The sequence below is a fragment of the Eumetopias jubatus genome, unplaced genomic scaffold, assembly GCF_037043125.1.
Source record: "Eumetopias jubatus isolate StellerSeaLion01/CBP00866 unplaced genomic scaffold, mEumJub1_p1.0 scaffold_14, whole genome shotgun sequence".
Lineage (NCBI taxonomy): Eukaryota > Metazoa > Chordata > Mammalia > Carnivora > Otariidae > Eumetopias > Eumetopias jubatus.
In genome coordinates, this window is record NW_028274820.1 from 33560208 (window position 1) to 33587352 (window position 27145).

The following is a 27145-nucleotide window of genomic DNA, read 5'->3' on the forward strand; positions in this document are numbered from 1 at the left end:
CATTAGCCCCATCCTGGCAGCATCTACCTGGATGAAGGAAAGCTTTTTTTTTTTTGACTTCTTACCAAAGTCCATTGTGGGATAATATATCCCTACCTCTGTTTTGGCCAGCTGATACTCTCCCCTCTCTGAGGGTAAAAGTGAGACACAGAGGATATTGGAGTGCACCCACTGCTGAGCTCAAGCATATACTGCACGAAGCAGTATATTTGCCAAGCTGCAAATCTGTTTATATGCTTTTAAGCTCATGTACTGCCTCTCCTTTTCCTTATGCCTGAAGGGAGGTATTTTTACTTCCAGATATTGGAACTGCTGTGATTTAAAAGCTTTTAATCTTTTTTTTTTGGAATGCTGATGAGTCAAAACTGGAATTAAACAAACTGGAACATATTTTTAAAATAACATTTAATGAGTACAAATTTATAGAAGCAGTCATCCCTTACCATGGGGAGAACATACAAAAATAAAAGGTCTGTGAGCTTAAAAATTTTCCTAGAATACAGTGCAGTTTAGTCTTTTATTTTTTCACAGAGGTTGCTTTTATTTTTCCTGTCCATCATGTCATAAAGGAAGCTGATGCTGAGCCTGACACAGAGTTGGTACTCAAAAGTGTGGAATGAATTAGTTTGGACAAGGTGATTAGAGGATTAATTAGTTTTTAAAAAACAACGAAGAAAGACCTTTTGTGGAGAAGGCAATATTGCTGCGTGATCGGTAATCAGAAGCAGGATTCTGTAAAACATTTCTGCAACCATTTATTTACATACATTTTAAAAGTTACTATAAGATACTTTAAAATTTTAGACAGTTAATGTTAAGAAAAATATGAACTGTTTATGACACTAAAAACTTTTTAGGAAAAGACATCTTAAAAAGCAAATCTGGGAACTGAATTCCCTTATGACTCCAAGGTTCTAGTTAAAACATCTTTTTTTCTTTTGAGGTTATTGGTATTATTTCCATTTTATTCTCCTGATGTACTCTCCTGTGAGCCAGAAAAGTACTTTAGCAACTTTATGAAAATTTCTTGAGACTGCTGGTGTCGGAGAAATCCAGTGAGTTTTTCACAAGGAACTGGTTTTTGTTCAGCTTCCCTCTCTCCCTGAGGTAAGTAAACAAGTGGCATCGTTTCCTCCATGTGACCTTGATCCCATACTTCTCCTCGGGAGTGTCTTCAACTAGAACAGGCCCAGGCTCTGGGCTCTTGGGAGTACTAGCGTGGAAGGAGCAGCTAGGGAGGCTACCTTCCCTCTGATCTGGGGGAATGGGCCCCTCCTTCACAAACGATGACTCTGGGGTCTGGATATCAGGGGGAATGAATACATAAGGTAAGTTTTGAAGCGCATGTACTGACACTTCCCCACAGCTTTGAGGACGGAGCATTGGAACTAAGGGCCTTCCGGAAATGCGCTTTTCTGATTGACCGGGGCATTCCCTGCTTAAGGGGATCCCAAGTGTGGCTAAACAGGAGGAAGACAGTGGACTGTCAAATGTTAGATGTGGGAACTTGGAGGCGGTAGATTTTCGACTTGCATGTCTTGCCTGGTTTCAACGATGACATTTCTGGTTCACAGGGAACCAGCTTTCTGCTGCCGTATCAAACTGAGGTGATACCCAGGAAGTGACGGTGTTACGGTCAATGGGCTTGCTGGGCACCTGTCTAGTGTGGGTAATGGTAAACTGGGGAGAGCCATAATGGTGTTTGGGGCCCTCCAGTGGTGGTTCTTGGAATAGCAGCTGGGCTTTCTGGGAAGGCTGGCGGCGTTTTTTTCTGGGAGGCATCAATAGGTGAATGAAGAGCAGTTAAAATTAGTAACCACATGATGCTGGTTGTCGTCAGGTCGGGGTTCAGGCTCCGATTCCAACCCATGCCCGCCCGGCGGCGTCCCGGCCACCGCTCCCCTGGGCCTCCGCTAGTCTAACTTTTTTTATAGAGAACAAGTTGGACCTGTTAAAAGGAATACAGTTCAGTATTTCCATCTGTTCCAAACTCATTCTTTCCAACCGTAGGTAAACTGGAGGAGTCAGCTGTGTTAGGAGGATCAAGTTGGTTTGATGGTTCGGGGAGGAAGGATGGTGAGAGGGACAAGGGGAGGAAATTGGCTTCTCTGGTCCACTGGTGGGGCTTGGAGCCCCTGTGGTTGATGCTGAGGGTCAGGTTTGCCAAGCCATTGTTATACCAAAACCACTGGAGGTGTTCTTCAACTTCTGGCTTTGTGGATGGCTTCTATTAACTACCCAGGCAGAACAGTTTTACTAGGTTATTAAAGTAGATTTTTACTCTAGATAGGCTTTTTTTTTTTTAACCTAGGTGCGACATTTTCTATTTTTAGTGATGAACTGTGGCCCAGTAAAAACTCTTTACCAAAGAACATGGTTAACCCCAGACACTTTCTTTACTTCAGCCTGGGTAGTATTTAATTTTGAAGCAACCATTCTCTAGACAACAGGCAGGCTCCAACCCTGGCACACTGGGCCGTTTTGCACAAAATGGAGTGGATGAGTAGTGACATTTTCCCTGTCTTTCCCACTGATGCTCTAGGGTCAGCACTATATACCACAGCTCTGCTCACAGTTTTCCAGGTTTTTTTGTACCCTTGCTTAGGTGGATCAAGGGTAAATTAATGGAGCATGTGTTCTTTGTACCTTCTCAGTGAACACAAACTGAGATAAAAAACAAAACTTATAAAAGGTATGATGAAACCAACACCCTCATCCAATGCCAATGATATTGACAAGGTCAATTTAGAAATAATTTGGCAATAAATATCAAGTGCTATTAAGATTTCTTAATTTTGTAATCCCAATTCTTGGCAAGTATTCCAAGGAAATAATTTAAAATATGGAAAAAAGTAATAAGTGCTAAAATATTCTCTGAAATGTTATTTGTTTTAGTAAAAAAACAGATATAACCTATATGTTTAATTAGGGCAGTGGTTAAATAAAAGGCCATTTGATGTAATATATTGCAGCCACTAATAATATACATATACCATGTAAGAGAATGAAGCCACTGATACATTAAGTGAAAAAGGAAGGCTGTAAAATTGACTATACAGTATAGATGAAACTATTTTCAAAAAGTTTTGTAGAGAAATATCCTGGATGGTGGGTGATGTTTTAATATATTTTAATCATTTTGTATCACATAGAATATATGATAATAAAGGTTTAAAAAAAGAAAAATAGATGGCCTTTTATAGAGCAGGCAGAAAAACATCAATCTCAAGGCCTTTTGATTATCTCAGTTTGTGGGAAGAGGGTGCACGAGGCTCTTTCAGCTCCATGCATGAGCCAGGAAGGCTAATCCTGCTGAAGGTCATCTTGGAAATGGCACTATCAGCACAGGAAAAACAGAGAAAACCATCCTGCATTCCAGCAAAGATTTGAGAAAGAAGCATGTCTCATATCTCAGCTCCTGTTCACACCTTTCTACCCTAAGATTTTACATAATTTTCTCTCATCTATGCCTTAGTCAAACTTATACGTTCATTATTCATTTAATTTCACTGCTTAAAATTATAATAAGCACTGAAAAACTATAGAAATTACTTTTTTAGACTAGAAATCCATTTCATAAATGATTAGTATTGAACAATATTTGGAATATACTATTCACAAAGCATACCATAATACCTTAATCATATAAACCTTGTATAGTGCAACTTTGCAAAATTTATTTAGCTTGCTACCTAAAATTCTGGCTTATTTCACCTTATTGTGCAAGGGCTTTTATCAACCCTTCCTTGCTTATTATATATTGAAAAAATCCAGTGGATATCTCTCAATTTGAACTCAATCTTCCCTACACGTATTCCTTCTAGAGGAAGAATCTTAAGACAATGGTAATAGATTTGCATGTATTCAACCCATGGTTACTTCCTATCAATGGTGATATTTTTGTTGTGTTATAAAATAGTTCTCCAGAGTGCACATCCAAGTTGGCAAAAGCAAAATCAAAGAGCACATTTAACTATAGAATTCACTATGGCGATACTTAGCATTTCCTTCATTTAAAAAGAACAGTAAGACTGGGTATTTACCCCAAAGATACAAATGTAGGGACCCGAAGGGGTACGTGCACCCCAATGTTTATAGCAGCAATGTCCACAATAGCCAAACTGTGGAAAGAGCCAAGATGTCCATCAACAGATGAATAGATAAAGAAGATGTGGTATATATACACAATGGAATATTATGCAGCCATCAAAAGGAATGAGATCTTGCCATTTGCAACGACGTGGATGGAACTGGAGGGTGTTATGCTTAGTGAAATAAGTCAATCAGAGAAAGACATGTATCATATGACCTCACTGATATGAGGAATTCTTAATCTCAGGAACAAACTGAGTGTTGCTGGAGTGGTGGTGGGTGGGAGGGATGGGGTGGCTGGGTGATAGACATTGAGGAGGGTATGTGCTACGGTGAGCGCTGTGAATTGTGCAAGACTGTTGAATCACAGATCTGTACCTCTGAAACAAATAATGCAACATATTTTAAGAAAAAAGAAAAAGAAGATAGCAGGAGAGGAAGAATGAAGGGGAGTAAGTCAGAGGGGGAGATGAACCATGAGAGATGATGGACTCTGAAAAACAACCTGAGGGTTCTGGAGGGGGGCAGGGGGGGATGGGTTAGCCTGGTGATGGGTATTGGAGGGGGCACGTTCTGTGTGGAGCACTGGGTGTGAACAAACAATGAATCATGGAACACTACATCAAAAACAAATGATGTAATATATGGTGATTAACATAACAATAAAAAATTAAAAGAAAAAGAACAGTAAGAAAAATTCTCATTCCTTTTACTTCATTCGTCCCCCTTTTTCAGACATACCTGAGAAAGCCTTTATCAGTGGCCACCATCTTACTGTTTCCTTTTTCATTGCACTCAGCCCTCGAACCAGAGAAGGAAGTTGCATGTATTTCCCCTGGATTTTGCAAGACATGAGGTCATGCATGTTGCCCATAACAAAAAAATGTTTTAGTGTGAAACCACAAAGCTCACTGTGACCTCAGCCCCACTGCCTCTGGGAAGAAGAGAGGCAGGGACCTACATAGGTTCATCACTAACCTGAGATTAAATGGTGTTCTATTCCTATTTGTCAATTTCTCAACGTCAGGCAACAGTTCCTTCTCTGTTAACAAACTTAAGGGCAAGGTGGGAGAAAATGCTTTCTTAACTGTGCCCATTATGTAGTCTTCCCTAAATATACAATACTATAGTGGAGAGTCCAGGTAAATTGAACTTTGCTTTAAATGTTGTCCATTTGATGTCGGTTTTGAGTTCCTCTCCCAGCCCTGGCGGATTCGTGTGAGGGTCTTGTCTATACAAGGCAGCATGAGGATGCACTTGATCACCAGCACGGTGCAGGGAATGATGAGCGCTATCACGTAGGCTGAAGGAAGGTACCATCTGAGACTCGAAGGACTGAGGAATCTCTTTCCGCCATACACCATGGTGTGGGCTGTGCACAAGATCAAGGTCAAATAACCCAGTTTGGACTATATAAGCAAGAAAAAAATATGTATACATTAACACTACATTTATATTTTAAAGTGAAACACTCTAAGCCAATGAAGATATTTATTACCAACCACAAACCTTTGACATCTGAAATATTTAGAACACTCTGCTAAGTACTGGAGAAAGCATTAGCCCTCCTTTGGGATGATAAATATTGCATTAAAAAAAAGATTGTGCTTACAAATGATACGTTGATTTCATCCTTCTAAAAATTTTTTATTCTTGAAGTATAGTCGGCATACAACATTGTATTAGTTTCAGGTGTACGACATCTTGATTCAACAATTCTATACATTTTGTACCGCTCACCACGATTAAGTGTAGGCACCAGCTGTCACCATACAACGTTATTAAAATATTATTGACTATATTCCCTGTGCTGTACCTCAGTTCCCAGGATGGGTGACACAGGTGAAGGGGATTAAGTGGTGGTTTCATTTTAACCTGGCTGGATGGGAAAGTTTGCTAAGAGTACTTTTTTGGGTTAGAATAAATAATATACCTTGGCTTCTTTCCCAGTGGTAAAACTTTTTCCTTGATCAAATTTTCTGGAGGCCAGAGATGAATAAGACACAGCATGTCCTCAAGAAGTACCACATTAGTTTATGTTACTGACTAGAAGCAGATGCTAGCTAATTTCTATTGCTATAAAGAACAGTTAGCAAACTTTACTTTTGTTTGCTTGTTTTGGCCTAAATTCTAAAGCTCAGTGTTTATTTCTGTCTTAATGCCTTGACTAAAGGTGTTAACATGAGAAAATGTTGACTGCATTTGTTCTCGGGGAGAGACTGCAAAACTTTTGAAATTTGAATAGTTTTATAAAATTCAAATCTAATTTCAGTTACTAATGGTCTTTTCTATTATTATACTGGTTCACAACAAACATGCATCAGAATAATCTGGAAGACTTGTTAAAACACATTGTTGGGCCACATCTCCGGAGTTTCTGATTCATTAGGTCTGGGGGGAGCCTGGGAACTTGTGTCTCTAGTAAGATCCCAGGTGATGCTGAGGTTCTAGGTACCACACTTTGAGTATTACTGGTCCATAAGAATAGTAACTAACTGCCTTTAGTGAGGTGTCCGGTGGTTGATATATGGGAAACAGCAATTTTCCCTCTTATAGACCAGCACTGGGTCTGGTATGATAACAGTCTTCACATAGCTTGCTTTGATGGTTTTAAACTTGAGTTTAATATATATATAATATATAAACATATATATACACACACACACATATATATATATTTAATATATGCCCTTTTGTATCAATATGTCCATATACTAAGGTTGATTTTCAGAGGTAAACATTTTGTCTTTGGGTTTCTCTTCACATTGTGCCTAGCACATCCCTACACACAAAGTTTAATAGTTGTTGGTATTTTTCACTCTCTACTCTTACCTGTGGCTCTAGGAGTAAGCAGTAATCTTGGCAAGTGATGCCCAGCTAAGAAACAAAACTATTATGGTATGACTTTTGGTACCAGAGTTTAGCATTTTCTCACTTGAACTTGGTTCAGTTTCTATTTTTGTGACATTGCTAGGGAAGTGAGGGAGCAAGATGAAAATTTATGCATGGTATGAGAGAAAAATGAAAATATTTGTAAAGCCAGACTTATTTTGCAATATAAAGGAGATTAAATCTTGAAGTCCTTACCTGGACAAATCGGAACTCTCTCCAGTTGACCATGTTGCTAACTGATGGCAAGGAAGTGATTCCCAAGAGTACAAACAGGAAAAACCCAAGGATTCCCAAAGCTATGTACGAATCATTAAGCCAGGCAGTAGAGGTGCTAAATGGATCTTCCATCTTGGCTGTTGCCTAAGAAAAATTATAAGCAATTTTTAAATATTATATTTTTTTACAAACTGCCCAAACTTGTAAGGGGACTGAAAAATACCTCTGCATGGTATATTTGCTCAAGATAAATTGTATGTATTTCTTAATAATCACTTGAAAATAACTGTCGAGAAAAATACACTTGGAAATGATATTTCTCGGTAGAAAAAGTAATTGGTTCTGCTGGGACTTTATTATAATAGTTGACTCCAAGAGTTGTGTAGAAAGTTTTAATTGACCCTATAAATTCTAAAACAAAGTAAACCTTTACTTAAACCTTCTTTACCATATGGCTTCTTGTTCCCCAAGCAAAACTTGATGTTCTCAAATGATTGTATCAAGATTCTGTTTTTCTGCTTTATATGCTTATTCACACACACAAAGTTTGGGTTCTTTCATGTTTATTTTTGCTGTAATATAGCATCAAATCTGTCACACCACAGATTGAGAAAAATCAGGCCCTTCAAATGGGACTCTTACCTAAGAACTTCCCATGTATTTTTTAGGGAAATAATGTCGAGAAATCCACAGAAGTACCATCAATGAGTTAATCGTCTCATAAACTTTGAGAATGCAGTAAGATTGATCAAAACCAATTATATCCAAACTAGAACGGATGGATAGCACTTCCTCTGGGACTGCTTTAAGACTCTCTGAGCTAATTCTCTCTGAATTTTTGACTATGCAGAAAATAGTATTTGACATTTGCTCAGAATTGTTTAGTTTTCTAGTTCTCGAGGGCAGCTCTCTGCAAGTCAAACATTAATGAAGTTATAAGCATCCTTCTATGAATTTGTTTACCTTCCTGTGACACAGGTTTGAACAGCCCCCTTACTTAGAAGATGGTTGGTTTTGACTTCCAAAATGAAGTAGCATGCATAAAAATAGAAGCTTGAAAGCACATTGGTTTACATTTATTGACTGCACCCCCTCCCCAAGAAATTCAAATAAGTGTTATTAGGTTTCCTGAGCCCCCAGATCTGTCAGTTTGCCAGTATCCCAGTGAGTCCTGGGAATACACATCTGGATGCAAGTGAGCCCAGGAATCTAACTTTCATTCTCAATAGTTGTATGAGGTCTCAACTGAATTCATTTAAAACAAACAAACAAACAAACAAACAAGCAATAAAAAACCAAACCAAACCAAGCAAACAAACAAGCAATAAAAAACCAAACCAAACCAAACAAACAACAACAAAAGAGAAAACAACCAAAACCTGACAGGAGCTCTAGTACTTAAAAAATAAAGATGCTTAGGAGAGTGATTTTCTATAATTGTGAAATGGAATATGATGCAGCAAGATTTCTTTTTGATTTAAGGCATTGGAGAATATAAATGAGTAGAGATTTACCTGGGTAATGGTTCTGTTTTTCAGTGTCCATCGTACATAATAACGAATAGGAATCACAAGTGTGTAGAGGACATGAAGGAAGGCAAATCCCAGTGCTGCTAAGCCAAGCTGCTTTCTGCAAAGCAACCAGTGGTCAAGCCAGTCTGGGAATCGGCGGTATTTTGTACCTCGGTACAGTTGCAGAATTGCAGCAGTAACACCAGGGAGGTAAACCAAGGCAAGCAATATAAGTGCTGCTATTGGAAAGATACGATTTGGAATGGAAATAGCCAAGCGAAATGTGCTATCTTTCTTGCCATTAACATAAGGGTAGATTATGTCTCTTATAACACAGTAGAAAAAGAAGAAGACACACAGAATAGCAGACAAATAGAAGGGGAACTTCCACATTGGAAATAGTTGCAGGGGGTAGTTTTCAATTTCTTTGGCTGCCATGAGAGATCCTTGATCCAGTGGAGTAAGTCCAAGAGTACGAACAATATCCATCACTCTTTGCTTGGCTTTGCTATCATTTCCGCAGACAAACACCTGGGTTGAGAATAATCAGTTAATAAACAATTAAATAATACTTATTCTTTCTTTAATCATTACTTTGAAAATCTATGTAAGCACCGTGCAGAACAAGGACATGCTTTTCAAACAAGGATGTAGAAGCAACATGTTTTAAACTTGCACACGTGTGCTGGATGGTTAAGTACCAGGGTTGAAGTTGAAAGTGGTTTTAAGCATATCAGACTGATAAAATAGGACTTGGTTTTCCACAGGGTGAATGGTTTGATTTTTCTTCTGCATTCATGGGTGCTACATCACTTATGGATTACTTTTAATCTCAATGAATAAATGGAACCAGTTTCATACAATGTAATGGGAATGGAAAGGATATCCATCAACAATCTGTGTTATTTTTTAGTACTTACATGAGGCCTCTGGAGCCTGACACCATTGTGTTCCATCAAACTAAAAGCTTAGGGTGTCAACATGGGAAATAACTCACAACAATCGACTACTTGGTTAAACCCAAGAAAATTATCCATGGCACGTATTAGCAATCAGAAATGTTTAGTGGGTATTTTATTTTGGAATTCTATTTTGGCATCTTCGAGGTAAGTGCACATTAAAACTTTCACTTTTTTTAAAAGATTTTATTTATTTATTTGAGAGAGAGAGATAGCAAGAGAGAACAAGAGCGGGGAGGAGAGAGAGAAGCAGGCTCCCCACTGAGCAGGGAGCCCGATGTGGGGCTCGATCCCAGGACCCTGGGATCATGACCTGAGCCAAAGGCAGACATCTAACTGACTGAGCCACCCAGGCCCCCCAAAACATTCACTTCTTAAAGACTGAGTATAAATTAATCATTTAATCTTACCTGCCGATTTGCATCCAGTGCTCCGGACTGGAGAGCCCAGGCTGAGATGGTGTTAAATGCTTTTACTACGTGGGCTCCTGGCACTAACTGAACAAGGTACTCTGCATTAGATTCTGGATACTGATTGATTTTGAGGTTGTTGCTGATGTCAACCAATATTTTTCCTTTGAGCACCTCAGTTAGTTCCTTGAGAAACTCATAATGCTCTCTGTGGACTGCTATGATTATGATGTCTGATTTCTGGGCTGCTTCTGAATAGCTCAAGACCTCTGCACCGTTGGGCAGCAAACTGGACTTCTGCGGGTTTCTACTTCCGAAAACAATAGAATAATCACACTGGAGCATTTTAAGTGCCAGTGATCTTCCAAAATCTCCAGTTCCAAAAATACATACAGTCTCTTGCTTTTCTGAAGAATTCGTAGTAGAAGGAAATGCATCTGTAGAAGTTTTTTCCATGACTGAAAGATAACAACAGAAATAGCCAACAAAATATGAATGCTCCACATGGAAAAATTATTGTCGTATATATTCTCATATGTGTCTGATTGAACAAAATCACTGGTCAAAGACTTCTTCTATTGGATAAAGAGATGCAGTGAAAAACCAGGACACTTATTGGTGGATGCTTTAAACTACGGATATGTGTTGCAATGATACTGCCTTTGTCCAACATTTAACAGTTCCAAGTGTTCTCAGAGCAAAATCTAGCAAAGAATGCACTAGTAAGGAAACTGTAGAGCCATTTACTTATGTTTCATGATCCAAAAAGCCTAAGTAAAACATTAGCAAACAGAATCCAGCAGCTTGTTAAGAGAAAATGGGGATTTTGGTCAAATGGGGATTATTCTAGGAATGTAAAGATGAGTTCTGTAAATTCAATATTAGAAAATCTATTAATATAGCTTACCATATTAGAAGATTTAAGGAGAATAATACAGTCATATTTATGTATGCTAAATGGGCATATATTAAAATTTGACATTTATTTTTGACTCAGTAAAAAAAAGGAACAGATAGGTATTTCCTTAACATACAAAGTATCTCTCTCAACCTAAAATCTAGTATTTAACTTAAAAGAAACTTACAAAAAAAATGACTAGAGACACTCCCAATAAAGTGATAAGCCAGACAGATCATAAGCCAGACAAACATATCTGCTTTGATCAATTTAGTTATTATTGTTTGGAAATTCTAGCTCACACAACTAGACCACAGAAAAAAATTTGAGGTATAGAAATTCAAAAGGGGTTGTGGATGATGAAACTGTAGTCTTAGAAAACTTGAGAAAGTCAACTGAAGAAGTACCATACATATAAAATCAATCCAACATCTTATTTAGGAACCCAACTAATATCAATATTCTTCATATATTAAAAAATATTAGTTTGAAGATTTGATGGAAGGGGCCCTACTTAAAGCTGCAACAATATAGGGAAAATACTTAGAAATAAATGTAACAAGATAACAAGAGAGGTACAAGATCTATATGAAGAAAAATGTAAAATTCCCTTAAGACCCAGAGAAGATTAATGTAAATGGAAAGGTACAGCATGTTCCTGGATGGGCAGGCTCAGCTTTATGCAGATGTCAGTTTTCCCTAATTTAATCTCTAAATTCTGAAAAACAAAGTAAGGAATAGGGGGCTAGTTTTATTAAATATTTAAATATTATAAAGCTAAAATAATGAAATAATATAGCAGTGTCACAGGAATAGAAAATGTTCAGTGAAATAGAGTAAAAAATACAGAAATTGACCTAAGCACATATGATAAAGATGTCATCTCAAGTCAGTGAGAAGAAGATGGATTATTCAGGAGCAAATATTGGGACAACTAAATAGCCAATTGGAAGAAGAAGTTGAATCTATATGTCATACTCCCCTCCAAGGTAAATTTAAAATATATTAAAGATTTAAATTATGTATGTATGTGTCTATCTATTTTAAGTAGAACTATAATAAAACTAGAAGGAACCATGGAGAATTTTTTTATAACTTTAGAGGGAAAAGGCCCTTTTCCTATACCACAAATCCCTGAAACCATTAAAGAATAAAGGGATAAATAAAAATACAAAGTATATCTCTCAACCTAAAATCTAGTATCTAACTTAAAAGTAAAAATTATCATATATATTACATAAAACTGTGATTACATAAAGATAAATAATACTTGCAAAGCAGAAACCACTGTAAGCAAAGTCAGAAGATCATCAACAAACAGCAAAAAATATTTTTAACTCCTACAAATTAAAAAAAAAAATTGCCCAATTGAAAATTGGACAAAGGATATAAGTTGACTTTCATCCTAAGGTGATATAACATAGTAAAAAAAAAAATCTTAATCTTACCCAAAATAAAAGAAATGCAAGTTAAAACTAAACTGAAATACTGTTATAAAGCATGTGAGTTACTTTTTAAAAGCTTCTGAAATGTAAATTAAAAACAAACCAAATAAAAGTTCTCAAAGTTCCTATGGTCCAATAAAATAATTTAGGTTATTCTGAAGAATATTATTTTTCCTTTCAGTAATGAATTTTTCTCAAAAAATTATTTATTTTATTTTATTTTATTTTTTAAATTTTTTTTTATAGATTTTATTTATTTATTTGAGAGAGAGAATGAGATAGAGAGAGAGCACGAGAGGGAAGAGAGTCAGAGGGAGAAGCAGACTCCCTGCTGAGCAGGGAGCCCGATGCGGGACTCGATCCCGGGACTCCAGGATCATGACCTGAGCCGAAGGCAGTCGCTTAACCAACTGAGCCACCCAGGCGCCCAAAAAATTATTTATTTTAAATAACATTTGTTATTTACTGTAAATTTTCAGTTAACCTTTTCCTTTCTTTCTTTTCTTTTCTTGGTCTCTTTTGTTCAGTAACATATGCCCCGTGCTAATAAGAGCGTGGACTATGATGGACTAGGCACTTCTTGACAAAATTTGTTGAGTGATACTAGAAAGATGGAACGTAGGTGTTGGAAGGAGCTGTTTGCTCTGTGTGCCAGGCACAGTGTGGGGCACATAATGAAGAGGAAGTTGAGTGATTAAAGTGTAACCACTGGGAAGAATAAGGGAGCAGGAGAGAAGTCGAGAAGATGTTGTAAAGACAGTACTTCTTTCACCCAAATGGGTTTAAAGTAACCCTCAGTGAATTTGCTGTGGAATTTTAAACCAGATGTAGTCATACTTCAGTTCTTCCATGGTGGATTTCATGCTGATTGTAGAGCATAGGAAGCTTGCCCTTTTTAATGGGATGTCAGAAATTTGCCCTTTCCATTGTAGCCTACAGAAAATACCTATATTCTTACCTGAGTTTATCCAAAAGTGTGTACCTGTGTCACAAGCAGACCATTTAGAGCTTTGTAGGTCATCAGAAGTATGGAAGAAACGGACAGGAAATATAAGACTTCCCTGTACTTCCACAGAAACTCTTGGAATAATTGAATTAATCACCACAACTGAATCATTTTTAAAACTAGCTGGTGACTAATATCCTGAACTGAGTCAGAGAAGGGCGTAATACAGGGCCTCTCATATGGAAACATAGCTGGGCCTTAGGGAAATTTTTTGTAGCATCTGCAAATGCAAACAAGTTTAGCAATTTATATTATATTGGTTAGTTGCTAATCAGTAAACACCTACTTGTTAGAACTCAAACTCTCAAACTGGTGAATGATGCCTTGATTATTGTGAATGTGTTCAAAGAATGTTAGTTGGCTGACTATCTCCACACTTTTTATCCAGTGTTTTTCCCTCATATATTGTTTTTCTCTCTCTTACATTCAGATGAGCATTTGCAAGCAAAATACAGATTTGATAAAGTTACCAGTGTTCTGTAATGAGATGGATGATATCTTTATCGACATATTTTCACTTGGATCATCTTAATCATTGCAAAGAGAGAGTGATTCTGGAGTCTGTTTTGACGATTTGGCCACTGCCTTAATTTATTCTAACCTGTCATAAACTTTTTTTTTTTAAATGGAGATATTCACTAAACAACACTATTTTTTTGTTGCAACTCTTACTAGCACTATCAGCTTGGGTAAGTTACACAAACTCTTGGTGTCTTAGTTTCATCATCTTTCAAATGAGAGATTGATAGTACCTACTTTTGAGACATTGTGAGGATTAAATGAATTAATGTATTTTTTTTTCTTAGGGAGGGAGGGAAAGAGAGAGAGAGAGAGAGAGAGAGAGAGAGATGGTGTGGGACGGGGCAGGAGTGGGGAGGAGAGAATCCCAAGCAAGCTCCACATCCAGCATGGAGCCCCATGAGGGGCTCGATCTCACAATCCTGAGATCATGACCTGAGCCAAAATCAAGAGTCAGATGCTTAACCGACTTAGCCACCCAGGTACCCCACGAATTAATGTATCTTAAAACAGTTCTTGAGACATAGTAAGTACTCAGTAAATTGGCTGTCATTAATAGATTATTCAAATAATCTAGTAATTTTCTAATTTTCCAATCTATTGATTACCTAATTAATGTAACCTTTATATAAATTCCATAAATTAGGGATTAATTATGTTTCTATAACTGATTATTGGAAATATATAAAATTTATCTGAAATAGCATTCAATAATTCTTAAGAAGTTTCTGCTTTTCCCACTTATTTCTTATAAATAAAACCCTATATGAAAATGGCTTTAAAACATATGAGTTTATCAAAACACAGATGTATAAACAGCTCAAGTGTGATTTTTCTCTCATTTGTAATTCTTACTCATTTTAACATTTCCCTCTTAAAATGCAGCTTGGCAATCCAGTGTAACACACTTGGGCTGTTATAGCAACCATTGAAATTATTTTCACTTTCTTAAACTCTCAGAGACATCACTGGACAAATTGTAGGTACAAAGACAGTAAGGAGATATTAAAATATCACTGATTGACTTAGAAAGAAATATAGTCATTCCATTGGGCAGTTATTTACTCCTTATCAAGTTATGGAAGTTCTAAGGTTGATGATGGTGTTTGCCATATCTTGAGCTCCTCTTCAAATCCTCCTGGTTCTATTTCCAGTTACCAGGTAGTAATGGAGCTCTGCTGAACTTCCACTGCCTAACAGAGGCTCATTTTGGGGACTCGCATCTTCTATCTCTTGATTCTTGTCCTGAGACTTCTCTCATACCTGTACCTGCTTAGCATTCAGACATGTATGACCCATATGGCCACCATAGACCAATGGGGGACAGGACTCCATGAATAAGTGCTTACCCTTTCATCTCCTGGCACTCAGTTCTGACATGTTTTATGAGGCTCCTCAGAAAGCCCCAGTGGAATAGAGCACCATTCCTCTGTAGGGGTGGCCAACTTAATGTTCTTTCCTGCGATCTTTCTCACGATCCTGGTTTATGTCCTGTGCCCCTCACTCTTGCTCCTTGGAATCACTTCCTTGGTAAACTATCTGCATGCAAACCTTTGTCACCGGCTCTGCTTGCAAATCAACCCAGGATAATACAACATTTTGATTATTTTTTTTCCTAGAAAAAGAAAAATGATCAGACCTCAGGTTCCTAATTGGGATGATGAAATAACATGTAAAAAATAAAAAGTTAGAAAAAAAAAGTTAGTAATTCTTTGGAAGAATTTCATTCTGAACTCCTGGAAAAATTCTAATAATAGGAGTTCATAAAAATGAGATGTATGCATAATCTAAACCACAAGGGATATCAAGTTGAGGGTTCGTTTTACAGTAAGTACTATATAAAAAAGGAAGTTACGCCTATTTCAGACTATTTGTAATTCAAAATAGCTCCCATGTGTAAACATGGATTTTGGAAGTAGTAAGATTTCTTAGGCAATGACTTAAAAGTTTCCTAATCCTATTTTACTCTTAGATGTAGGAGGAAGGAATAAAGAAAATAAGAAAGGTGGTACACGGGAAGCAGAGTTATAGGGAAAGGGGTGTTCAGAGAGTTGAAACATAACACGGTGATTTCTTTTTCCTGCTGCTCTTCATAGACTTCAGTTCTGTAACAGGAAACACAGCAAGAATACCCCTGGATCGGAAAATCTCCAGGACCGATTTTGTATCTCCCAGAGAGGCTCCTCCAGAGGAGGGCCAAGATAGGTTAAAGTGATTGCACCGGGTGTTCATATAGATTAAGAGATTGGTAACCAACAGCACAGTTGCAAAGATGGCGAAGATGACTTCGAAGTGCCACAGTAGCAGCTGCTAGAGAAGCGTGTGTGCGTGCTCACGTGCTTGAGCGTGTGTGCGTGCGTGCCCGTGTGTGTGTGTGTGTGTGTGTGTGTGTGTGTGTGTGTGTGTGGCATAAGAGGGGGCATCAGGTGTGGGTCATGTAGATCCCACCCTCTTGGTGTGCAGATCCCACCCCAGGCCTGGGGAACCTGAGGCGGCAGTCTTCTGGGATATTCCAATGAAGCCTCCCGTGAGGATGTTAGCGGTGGTTTGGCTTTTGGGGTTTACTTCTGTCACCTCCCAGAGGTCAGAAATTAGAGAAGTCCCGGCCACTCCCAGCTTAAGAGATTTCTAACATATTAAAAACATGGAAATGTCCAAACAAGATAAGAAAAATTGCGTATTTTAAACGTTTGTACTTAACAAGTCAGTGCTACTAACAAAAGACTCATTTTATTTGAAATAATTATAGATTCACAGGAAGTCGTAAAGATAGTACAAGAGATTCCTGTGCATCCTTCATTTGCTCTAATGGTTACATTGTACACAGCTATAGAGCGATGTCAAAACTGGGAAATTGACATTGGTGTAATGTGTGCAGATAGTTGTATGTCATTTTATCCCAGGTAGGTTCGTGGATCCACTGGGGCAATCAGGATACAGAACTATTCTGGCACCACCCCTTGATTGTCATATTTACCCCCCTCTCTGCTCTCCTAACCCCTGCAAACTATCTCTAAATCTATAATTTTGTCATTTGGGGAATATTTTATAAATGAAATCACACAAAATGTGACCTTTAAACAAAAATGGCTTTTTTTCACTTCACATAATGTCCTTGAGAGCCATCCAAGTTGGTACGCATATCAGTTGGTTCCTTTTTATTGTCGAATAGTGGTCCACTGTATGGATTTCTTCATTTGCTTATATGTTATCTATATGCCTTGTTTGGTGAAGAGTCATCGTGTCTTATGCCATTTTCTAGTTGGATTTTTGTTTTTTCACTGTTGAATTTTTATATATTCTAGATATGAGTTCTTTGTCAGATACATGGTCTTCATATATTTCCTCCAGCTCTGTAGCTTGTATTTTCATCATCCTAACGTGGTTATTGACAGAGCATAAGTGTTTAATTTTGGTTAAATTTAATATATTGCTTTTTTCTTTTATGGATTGTGCTTTTCATTTCATATCTAGGAATTCTTCACCTAGCCTTTGGTCCTGAATATTTTCTTCTCAAAGCTTGATAGTTTTATATTTTACATTTAAATCCATTATCCATTTTGAGTTAATTTTTGTATAAAGTCTGAGGTTTAAGCCAAGTTCATTTTTTTTTGCCTGTGAATATATCTAATTACTTCCCTATCAGTTGTTTAAAAGACCATCCTTCTTTCATTGAATTGCTTTTGTACCTTTGTCAAAAATCAGTTGCTTGCACATGTGTGGCTCTATTTCTGGGCTCTCTATTCTGTTCCATTGATCAGTGTATCTACCCTCTGCCAATTCTACCCAGTTTTGATGACTTAAAATTAGGTAGACTGATTCTTCCCACTTTAGTATTTTTTTTAATTTTCAGAATTATTTTAGATATTCTAGTTCCTTTGCCTTTCAATATAAGTTTTAGGATAATCTTGTCCATAGCTATAAACAATTGTATATTTTAAATGCTTATACTTAACAAATCAATGATTTTTGGCATATTCCAAAAATAACAAGCAACCTATTTGGTTTGTTTAGGAGATAATCACAGTCTGTATTATGATACTAATTCATGTTAAAGCATAATAGCAGTGTACATTTATCTGATAAAGAGATACAAATCTAAAGTTGTATAATGGACTTTTCATCCTAAGCAGTATATTTCTGTATATGCATAGCCCTCATTTGGAGAATGCATCAAAATAAAATTTTAAAGTCTCTTGTGCATCAGCAACCAGAGGCAAATTGACCTTTCTCCCCTCTCTTTGCCCTGGAAAAGATCCTATTCTTCATTGCTCTTAGTAAGAAGAACAGGAATCAACAACCCAACGATGCCACTTCTAAAAGGTGGGCACTTTCTTGTCTTTCTTTTGGAAATAGGCCATTTGTTTCCCCTAAGGTTTTCACAGATTGAAGAGGAAAATATGTAAATACTTACGAATATAAGACCATTTGTAAAAATGGGAAGAGGAAAGAAAATCTTCCCCTCTCTCTCAGGTGCAGATAGACCTGAGAGGAAAAATTAACCTTCATGAACCCTCTTTTATCTTTTATTTTGAGAAATTTATAGAAAATACAAATTAAGGTAAATTCTTTTATATAAAAGTTCAATCTTAGTTATACACAGTATTATTTGTTTTTTAGCTTACCCAATTTTACATATTTATACAAACTAAAAATGCAAAAAAACCTTTCTCTAAAAAGTTTGGAGGTAATCATGGAAAGAACTATAAAGACAAAACTATCATCACAACACAATTTTGGGTAATTGAAATAGTGTTTTGGGAACCATAAAGAACTATAAGTACAAAGAAAGACCCATTTATAGAATTTGGCTTGGATGGGAATGCAGGGAGAAGAGCCATGAGGTGGTACAGACAGACGGACAGATGTCTCCCTGCCACTCTCCAGACTTTTGTATGACGATCAAAGCAACTTCTTAGAATCACTAAGGTTTATAAAATGCAAATACCACCACAAAGGGTTACACTAGAAACCAGTGGTTCTCAACCATGGTGCACATGAGAATCACATAGAGAACTTTTATAAAATATAGATGACCAAACTCTTGGAGAGTCTCCATCAACTGGTCTAGGATAGAGCCTGGGCATTTTTTTCCCCCCAAAAACTCCCTCAGATGATTCTACTGTTGAGCCAAGATTCTGAACCATTGCCTGTTAGCTTTCAGTTAATGGCCTGCTATAGTGGTTCTCTTCCCTGGTCACACATTAAAATCAGCTAGGTAGATATTAAATGCTAGGGCACCCTCTGAGATTCTGAATCAGTTGGCCTGAGGTAGAGCCCAGGCATCTGTATTTTAAAAAACAGAGAAAACAAACATACAAACTAACAACAACAAAAACCCCATCCCAAACAAGCAATCAATTCTAAGGAGCACCCAGGACTGAGAACCACTACAAATGAAAAAAATAAGCCTATCTTTTTTGGAGACGGATGGTGGGGAAGGAAAATGCAGAAAGCAGGGTGTTGATGAGGTTGTGAGGAGTTGCAGGAACATTTCACCTGCTTTACAACAACTTTTTCCACGGAATAGTCATTGGCTGAGTCTGAGAGGCGAGAATTCCTATTTTTATGAAAACCAGAGGTAAGAATGAGTGTGCAGGCCCCACAAAGAAGAGAATCAAGGGAGCCAGACTCAGGGCTTGGTATCAGAGTCAGGTAGGCTTTGCTCTGTAACCGTCTCAAGGAAACCTTGACAAGTTGTTCTTCATGAGCCACAAAGTCTGTTGGATCAAATCCCCCCACCAATCTCCTAGGGTATTCCTGAATACTAACTCTCACATAGGGCCACACACTCCTTCCTTTATCATTTGGATGAAATCATTATTAAAGATATTCCCCACTTAAGAATTCAGCTTTGAACTCTGAAACGATTGTTCGTCCAAGATGTTGAATTCTTCCGCAGGTAGTATCCCCACTGGACACATACACTTCTACTGGGGTTGTAGCACACACAATCCAGTGATCTGGCTTGGCCCTTTCTGGGGAGTTAGATTACAAATAACACTTTTAAACTCTATAAGATGTGACACAATTTTTCATTTTAATTTGAGGCCTGTAAACAGGGATTTTTTTTTTTTAGTCTTTCCTTCTGTTTTATTATTCCTTCTGAATTTCAACCTGAAAGCCCTACATGACTTGACAACATATTTGTAATGAGCTGAATGAAGCCCATCCATCAAATATTTCCTTTCATCACAAGGCATAGGGGCAGGAGGGAGTTCTGCAATGGTGCCAGTCTTTTTGTGATTAGAATATTTGTTTTAATATATCCCAGGGACAAATGGAAAGCAAAAATATTTTTAAAAATTTAAAACCTTCCACTAACACATGAACCCATCCAATTTATTCACTGAGCTATTTCTGTATTTAGTGAGATCAAGGTTCTTCAGGGAGAGCAAGCATATTCACATTTAAGCCCATATCCTTTTCTGACAGGTATATATTATTGCAGCAAAATCAGAAGACCTTGGCTTAAAAAGACCTCTGATTGCAGCTTATGAAAAATGTAACATGTCTATAATCAATGGATTTTTCTACTAATTGTTTTCTTTTTTGACATTCAGTCTTCAGTGTCTATATGTTATTTGAAAATATAATAGTGTATTTCTTATTTTAGCCTCTGTATTAGAAGTACCTCTGTTAGTAATAGTCACAGACTAACATAATCTAGCATCTAAATAACTAACCCACTGCAGGTTGGTTGCTGAAAAACTGATAAATTATTTCAGTTGTTTTGTAAGAAAATGTTATTTCTCTTATAGCAACCAAGTTTACTGATGATTTGTTTTTATGCGAGGCAATAGAATAATACAAAAGGAAACAGTAGTCTTAACTTGTACGGTTTGATCAAGTCACAAGAGCATAACTAAATCTAACATTCACATTTATGTTCTATAGGGATATATACTTCCTCAGGAATTGCTAATAACTAGAACTAGCTTTGGCCTGTGCTGTAACTACAATGATTCTGTTAGTAACATTTCACTGCCACCCAATGAATTACCAAGACAGCAAGGAGATGCAGATTTCTGTTATCTATTTTAATTGTATTTTAAGAGAAAAATTATTTATTTTTAATTTAAGTTCTTCGTGAAATTCTAGTTCATTCAAAAATCTTATTAATACAAGTTTTCTCATTTAGATCTCAGCTGCATCTGTTGAGATAAATGAGGATTGTATTATGATTCCCTGGCCAAGAATTTTATCATGTAGGTTCATTATCCACTGACAAGACTAGTTAGTTCATTTGATTAAAGCCTGGGGCTCATGACAACAAGGTCAGGAATTCAGTCTCGTCTGAGTTAATTTGCTTTGACCTCTATTTACCTTCTAAATGCTGAACAACTTCGTAGGAATCTATAGTTCACCAAAGATTCAGCATCAGGACAGAACCTAGACTGCCACCATCAAAAAAACAACTCTATCTCACTGATTAGGTGGCATTTGGCTTGTACACACTACACAAGCATTTGCTTATTGGATAATTTGGTGATTGCAACAACCCACTTAATACTTAGTGTCAGTTAGTGGGTTTTGCTTTTTTTAGGATTACTGTGGCCAGAGATATTTAGCAAGAGATATGATCATTTCCATTTTTTTGTATTGAAGATTTTATTGATTTATTTGAGAAAGTAAGAGAGAGAGCACTCGAGAGAGACCATGAGCAGGGGGGAGGGGCAGAGGGAGAAGGAGATGCAGACTCCCCACTGAGCAGGGAGCCCTACTTGGGGCTCGATCCCAGGACCTGGAGATGGTGACCTGAGCCTAAGGCAGACTTAACCAACTGAGCCACCCAGGTGCCCCTGATCATTTCAGTTTTGAATGAAATTTGTTTCAGTAAATTTCCTATGAATAGTCATTTATCTTCATATTGAGGCCACTGAGAATTATATGAATATTGATAATTGCCAAAGTAGTTTAGGGGTAGAGGAGTTTTGCTGTGGATCTGATCCCGCTCTGAAGTCCCTGCTGATGAAACTCCATTCTGCTTCATATTATCTATCTTCTTACCGTTTTTTAGAAATCTTCTGGGGTGGGGCACCTGGGTGGCTCAGTTGGTTGAGTGTCCAACTCTTGGTTTCTGCTTGGGTCATGACCTCAGGGTCATGAGATCAAGACTTCGCTTCCCCCCCACACCCCCCTTGGGCTCTGTGCTCAGCGTGGAGTCTGCTTGAGATTCTCTTCCTCTTCGTCTGCCCCTCCCCTGGCTTTTGAGTGCATGTGTTTTCTCTCTCTCAATCTCAAATAAATAAATAAATCTAAAAAAAAAAAAAAAAAGAAATCTCCTGGGACTGATGTACACATTCTTAGGAATATAGTCTCCTTCATCTTTGGGGTATCATTTTCTTCTATTTCTAAGCTGGCTGTGAGAGGCAAGGACTCCCCAGTGGCCATAATGCCTCTCATGTTTGCCAGGACTGATCAGCTTGAGCTTCAGGGCAGGATCTGGCCTTGCAGGCTCTCCTTGTCTTACCCCAGGGGACAAAGTGCCCTTAAAACTCCCTCCCCCTTCCTTGTGTTATACTCTGATATACAAGCATGAGAGCTGTGCTAGTTTAAAGTATTTTTTAATGAGACAGCTCCTTCTTTTAAATTCCTTGGTTTTTAATCTCAGCTCTTTTCAGTGGTATGGCTAGAGACTGGCTTGCCAGGTGAGGGCTTGAACTCAGCCATGGGTGGGAGTTTGCACACCACGGAAATCAGCAAATGCTACAATGCGACTTTTTTTTTTTTCTTTCCTTAGAGAGCCATTTACCAGCACTCCACTGGCTCTTTCCCTCCCTCTCATCCCCTCTCTCCAAGAATGGCACGTGACCAGGGAAATGGGAAAATAATTTGGCTGATAGGATAATACATTTTTCCAGTCCTGTCTGCACCTTAGGCCTAAATCTCTTTCCTTAGGGGCCTCCCTTCGCAGAAGGCTCCTAGGCTTTAATGAAAACAGGGTCCCTGTGGACTCCCTCTTACCCCAGCAAAGGGCCTACACCCTCTCCACCCCATACATGGAATGCACACAATGCTGGCTGTAAATCTGATCCTTCTAGACTCCTGCTTCTCAGGGAGATAGAGACAGAGGCCTCTTTGTGTACTACCATCCCCAAACACATACCTTCCCATTTTCCAGATATGCCTCAAGAATGCACAACTGGAGATTTCTTCGTTCTTTTTAAAAATACTTACAATAATTCGCACTATTTATTTTATATGTACTGTACAGTACACAGCAAGTTCATGCTTCTCCTCAATGGCAAGTAGTCGAAATCTGGACACTTTGACTTAAGTAGTACAGTACACAGGGCATCTGGGCTCGTAACCGCTACAGCAGCCATAAGGGTTCGCATATTCCAAAAATCAAAATCAGTTTGATCAATGTCTTGGTAGGGTTTCATGTTTTCAGTAAACTTTTTGAACAGACTCTCTGTGCCAGGTGCTGTGCTATGCTCCAGTCTTGGGGACGATGTAGACACAGAATCAAACTGCTATAATGCGATGTGTAAGGACCCATGCACAGGAAGGTGCACTGTGAACCCCATGTTAAAGAATGGGCAATAATTTACCTGGGAAACAGGACAAGAAAGTATACTAAAGTCTGTGCAAAATGGCTTCAGCCACTGTTTAACTTCAACAGCTCAAAGCTGTTTCCACACTCTTCAAAAGGAGCAGGTCTAGATGAAACACGCATAATCAGTGTGGACCGTTAATTGTCCCCCTCATATTCCCAGCATTGGTGCCATTGTCAATGAAGACCTGATTGGAGCCCCTTGCTATTTTTTTCCCTTCTGTATATGGAGCTGAGGCAAAAGAGACTACCTAGTTTGTGTTCTAATAACCTTCTGTGAGGCGTGATATATAGTCATATTGCTACCTCTTAGGTTTCTTTGTTTTTCAAAATTATAGTTCCTAACTTTTCAAAATTACCCTTCACAGACATTTTTTTTCTTTTAAGATGAAAAGTGGACTTTACTTCAGCCTGACATTAGGATTGCTCATATAGTCTACATTTAAAAGAAATGTATTTCTTTCAAAATAAGTTTTTCAGAAATCTGTGACTGTCAAAGTACAATGTGGTAAGAACTCTCACACATGGTGTAATAAACTCTTCTGGGACATTGTGGAGAAGGATTTGGATCAGGATGTCAATGTCCTGCCTAGTTAGAGTGGAAATACTTCTTGTAGAATAGTACATTTTTTTTTTAGTGATATATTTCTGAAAGATGGTCTTCAAACAGTACAAGCATTCTTTGTTCTCTTTTCCTTAATGATTTTGGAAGAACAAATTGTTTATGTATATAGGCCAAGTATGTTTTCTTATCATGCATTGTTTTAAGCACTAATTATCCTTTAGTTACTTGGCTTTATTCCTTCCAGGACTGATTTCTTGTCAACAAAAAAACAAGTGTTAATTCAGATCATTTTGGAAATGTCCTAAAAGTCATTCAAAATATCTTGAGTAGGTTTAACACATCATACAGAACTGTTCAGAAAGTCTTTATCATTAACTAATGACTCATTTTCTTTGGATTTACAAAGAACAGAGTCAAATAGGTGACTTCAGAGCTCTTATATTTGTAAAGTCTTATTTCTGTTATTTCTGGAGGAACTATAACTTCAAAAAAACCCTCCTACCCAGAAAACTACATATTCATAGCCTGTGTAGAATCTTACAGTAAGAATTATAGGTAGATGTGGGTGCAGGCATTTAGCAAATGACCTCCTTCTTGGAGGACAACCCAGAGGAAATGAGCTACAAGGTACCCTAGCAAGTCTTCAAGTTTGAAGGGTGATTATGTACATATATTTGACCATAGCTTATTAGCTTTCTTAAGATTTTAAAAGGAAATGATTTTTAAACAGCAGTTGACAAAAGATCCAACTGACTTATAAAGAGAAGCAGATGGTGAGGATCATGAAACATTGGATTGTATTTCTGTGGGAGACTGCAGAATCAGCTACTTGGGAGACTTTAAAAGAAGAATTTATGTCCTTTTAGTAATGGCATTAACAATGGTAGAGTGACTAGGGGTGGTCTTTCAGGAGACAGGGAAGAGCAGAGTGACCAGGGTTGCTTCCATGTTGAAATTTTATGACATATGAATCTATTCTTCTTAAAACTGTTCAGAACAAGGCTCAAGGCCCCGGATTTTCAATTTATTAACAGGCTTATACAAATTTATTTGGTTACGTCTCACAACAGTTAGCAAGCTTAAGCAAGGAGGAAATCTGGAAATTATTCTCAAGTTAGGGGTCACATCTTGTACACATTGGTTTCTGAACCTGAAGTTTCTATGTGAACTTCAGCAGGACCATAAATGTTGCCGATGGAGAAAGTGCTATGACCCAATTTCTCTGTACACATGTACCATTTACTTTACAACCTCAAAGCCTGATAAATAGGGGAAAGTTCCATCCTGTTTTCTGGGTTGGCAATGTTTGCCATGCAGGTAGGATACACGCAGGTGGAATTTCATCCGGTGCTAAATCAGAGCATTCTGAAAAACTCGGGGCCTTGCAAAAGGCCATATCTCAAAGAAGTTACTGCTTCAAATAAATGTGCCATTTTATAAAAATTACACCTACTGTATCAGAAAAAATGTTCTTTCATGTGAGTGACATTTATATGACTGCCATTTATAGGGAATAGGACATTCTAACATAGCACGGCTGAAGAATGGTTTTGAAAGCTGAGAATATTCTCTGAATGATAAATGTGGTAGAAGTCTAAGATACTTGTGTGGGAAGAGATGCTCCACAACTGGGTAGTATCCCTATAAAAATGAAACTTGCATTATTATGAAGAAAGCAATTACTTGGTTATGCTTATTGCATTAATGAGATTTTCAATAGATTTCAAACCAGCAAGCGTATTTGGTCATGGATTTTCACCTTGTCAGAGTTAGAGTGTTGGACCTTGTGGATCATCTGGTCCAGTAGCCTTTTATTTTACATATGTGGAAACGGAGGGTGAGGTGGTGAGCTGCTAGTTAGAACTAGGAGTAGAATTCTCCAACTTCCTCGCCAATTCACCTTCATTACACGGGTCATCTTTTTAAAAAGTTCCTACATTACCATCAGGAGGGAAAAAAAAATATTTTCTAGCTGCCTCTGGACAAACAGGGAAACCAGACTATGTTTATTCTTCACAATAAATTACATTTCAAACAATATTTCTCTGGAAAAGCAATCGCGAAATTACACAAGGGAATTTAAATCAAGGTCAAGGACCGAAGGGGTTGCAGGTCTCAGGACAAATTTCATCTCTTGGTGAAGGTCTGAGACTGAGGAGATTGCCAAAACCACATTCTTCCAGGCTCCCTTCACGGTGAGACTCACAAGATTGCTCTCGTCGAGAATTAAGGGACAGAGAGGAATACAAACCCTAAGTCTTCCACCTTCGGGTTTCTCTGCACCCTGGAGAAGACAGGAGCGATAAAACTCCAGGAAGCTAGATGCTTGTTGAATTGCTTAACTGATCGCGCGACACCCTTGGATGGCCTTTCCTGGAGAGGGGCGCGGGGGCGCGGCGGGGAGTTTGCCTGCACCTCCTTGCTGGTGCGAGCTGGCGGGGGAGTGAGGTCCTGGAAGCGGGGGCTCAAGCTGGGCTGAAGCGGATAAGGCAGCGGGGCAGCGTGGCGAAAGGTACGAGGCAATAGCCGGCGACGGGACCCACCTGCTGGGAAGTGCTTGGGAGGCGAGGCGGCCACGGTCAGCTGCAGCTCGGCTCAGGGCTGCGGGTGGCGCCTCTCGCGGGTATAAGAGGCCGGAGAGAGCGGAGGGGAGGGCCCGCTAGATTTCGCAAGATAAGCGGTGAAGAAAGCGTTTTCCGGAAGAGTTCAAACTGGGAATCCCGGGCAACTGGAAGAACCAAAACTTCCGGTGCTCTACCGCGGCGGTTGCTGCAGATGTTGTTGAATGGTATCAGCCTGCGGGAGTTTTCAAGGGTTTTTCCCCAGAGTCCTTGGAATCTGTGCATTCCAGGCAGATGGAATTTTAGAGAGGCTGGGGAGGATCCCTCTCCTGAAGGAGTCAGACAGCTCTGAGTGGCTGAGAAGACACTACCTGGTCTAGGCTTCGAGGCATTTCTCCGGTTGCCATTTTGTCTCAGTTCAGCCTAAGAGGTTGACATCTTTCCCCCTCTGTCTGGAAGCCTGGGGTTCTCCTGGGCCCCATAACGGGTGATCTTGAATTTGGAGGTTTTAA

At 38.4% G+C, this 27145-nt stretch overlaps 1 protein-coding gene and 1 pseudogene across 4 annotated transcripts; both read right to left on the reverse strand.

The window, feature by feature from the left end:
• Positions 1-388: 388 nt before the first annotated feature.
• LOC148162496 (RAD9, HUS1, RAD1-interacting nuclear orphan protein 1 pseudogene) lies at positions 389-1782 on the reverse strand (annotated as a pseudogene).
• On the reverse strand, positions 389-26702 carry STEAP4 (STEAP4 metalloreductase). 4 transcript variants are annotated; one of them, XR_003611534.2, is made up of 6 exons: positions 26616-26702; positions 10081-10538; positions 8715-9242; positions 7180-7344; positions 4834-5501; positions 389-1948 (listed from the first exon to the last, which is right to left on the reverse strand). XR_003611534.2 is itself a non-coding variant. In XM_028117947.2 (5 exons), the coding sequence occupies exons 2-5, from the start codon at positions 10534-10536 to the stop codon at positions 5217-5219; spliced, it is 1434 nt and encodes a 477-aa protein (XP_027973748.2). In that variant the 5' UTR covers positions 10537-10538; positions 26616-26702; the 3' UTR covers positions 389-5216. The 4 variants fall into 4 exon arrangements, 3 of the variants coding, with proteins under 3 accessions (XP_027973748.2, XP_027973759.2, XP_027973767.2); XM_028117947.2 differs by having other exon boundaries at positions 389-5501; XM_028117958.2 differs by lacking the exon at positions 26616-26702 and adding an exon at positions 15298-15521 and having other exon boundaries at positions 389-5501.
• Between the last annotated feature and the right edge of the window lie 443 nt (positions 26703-27145).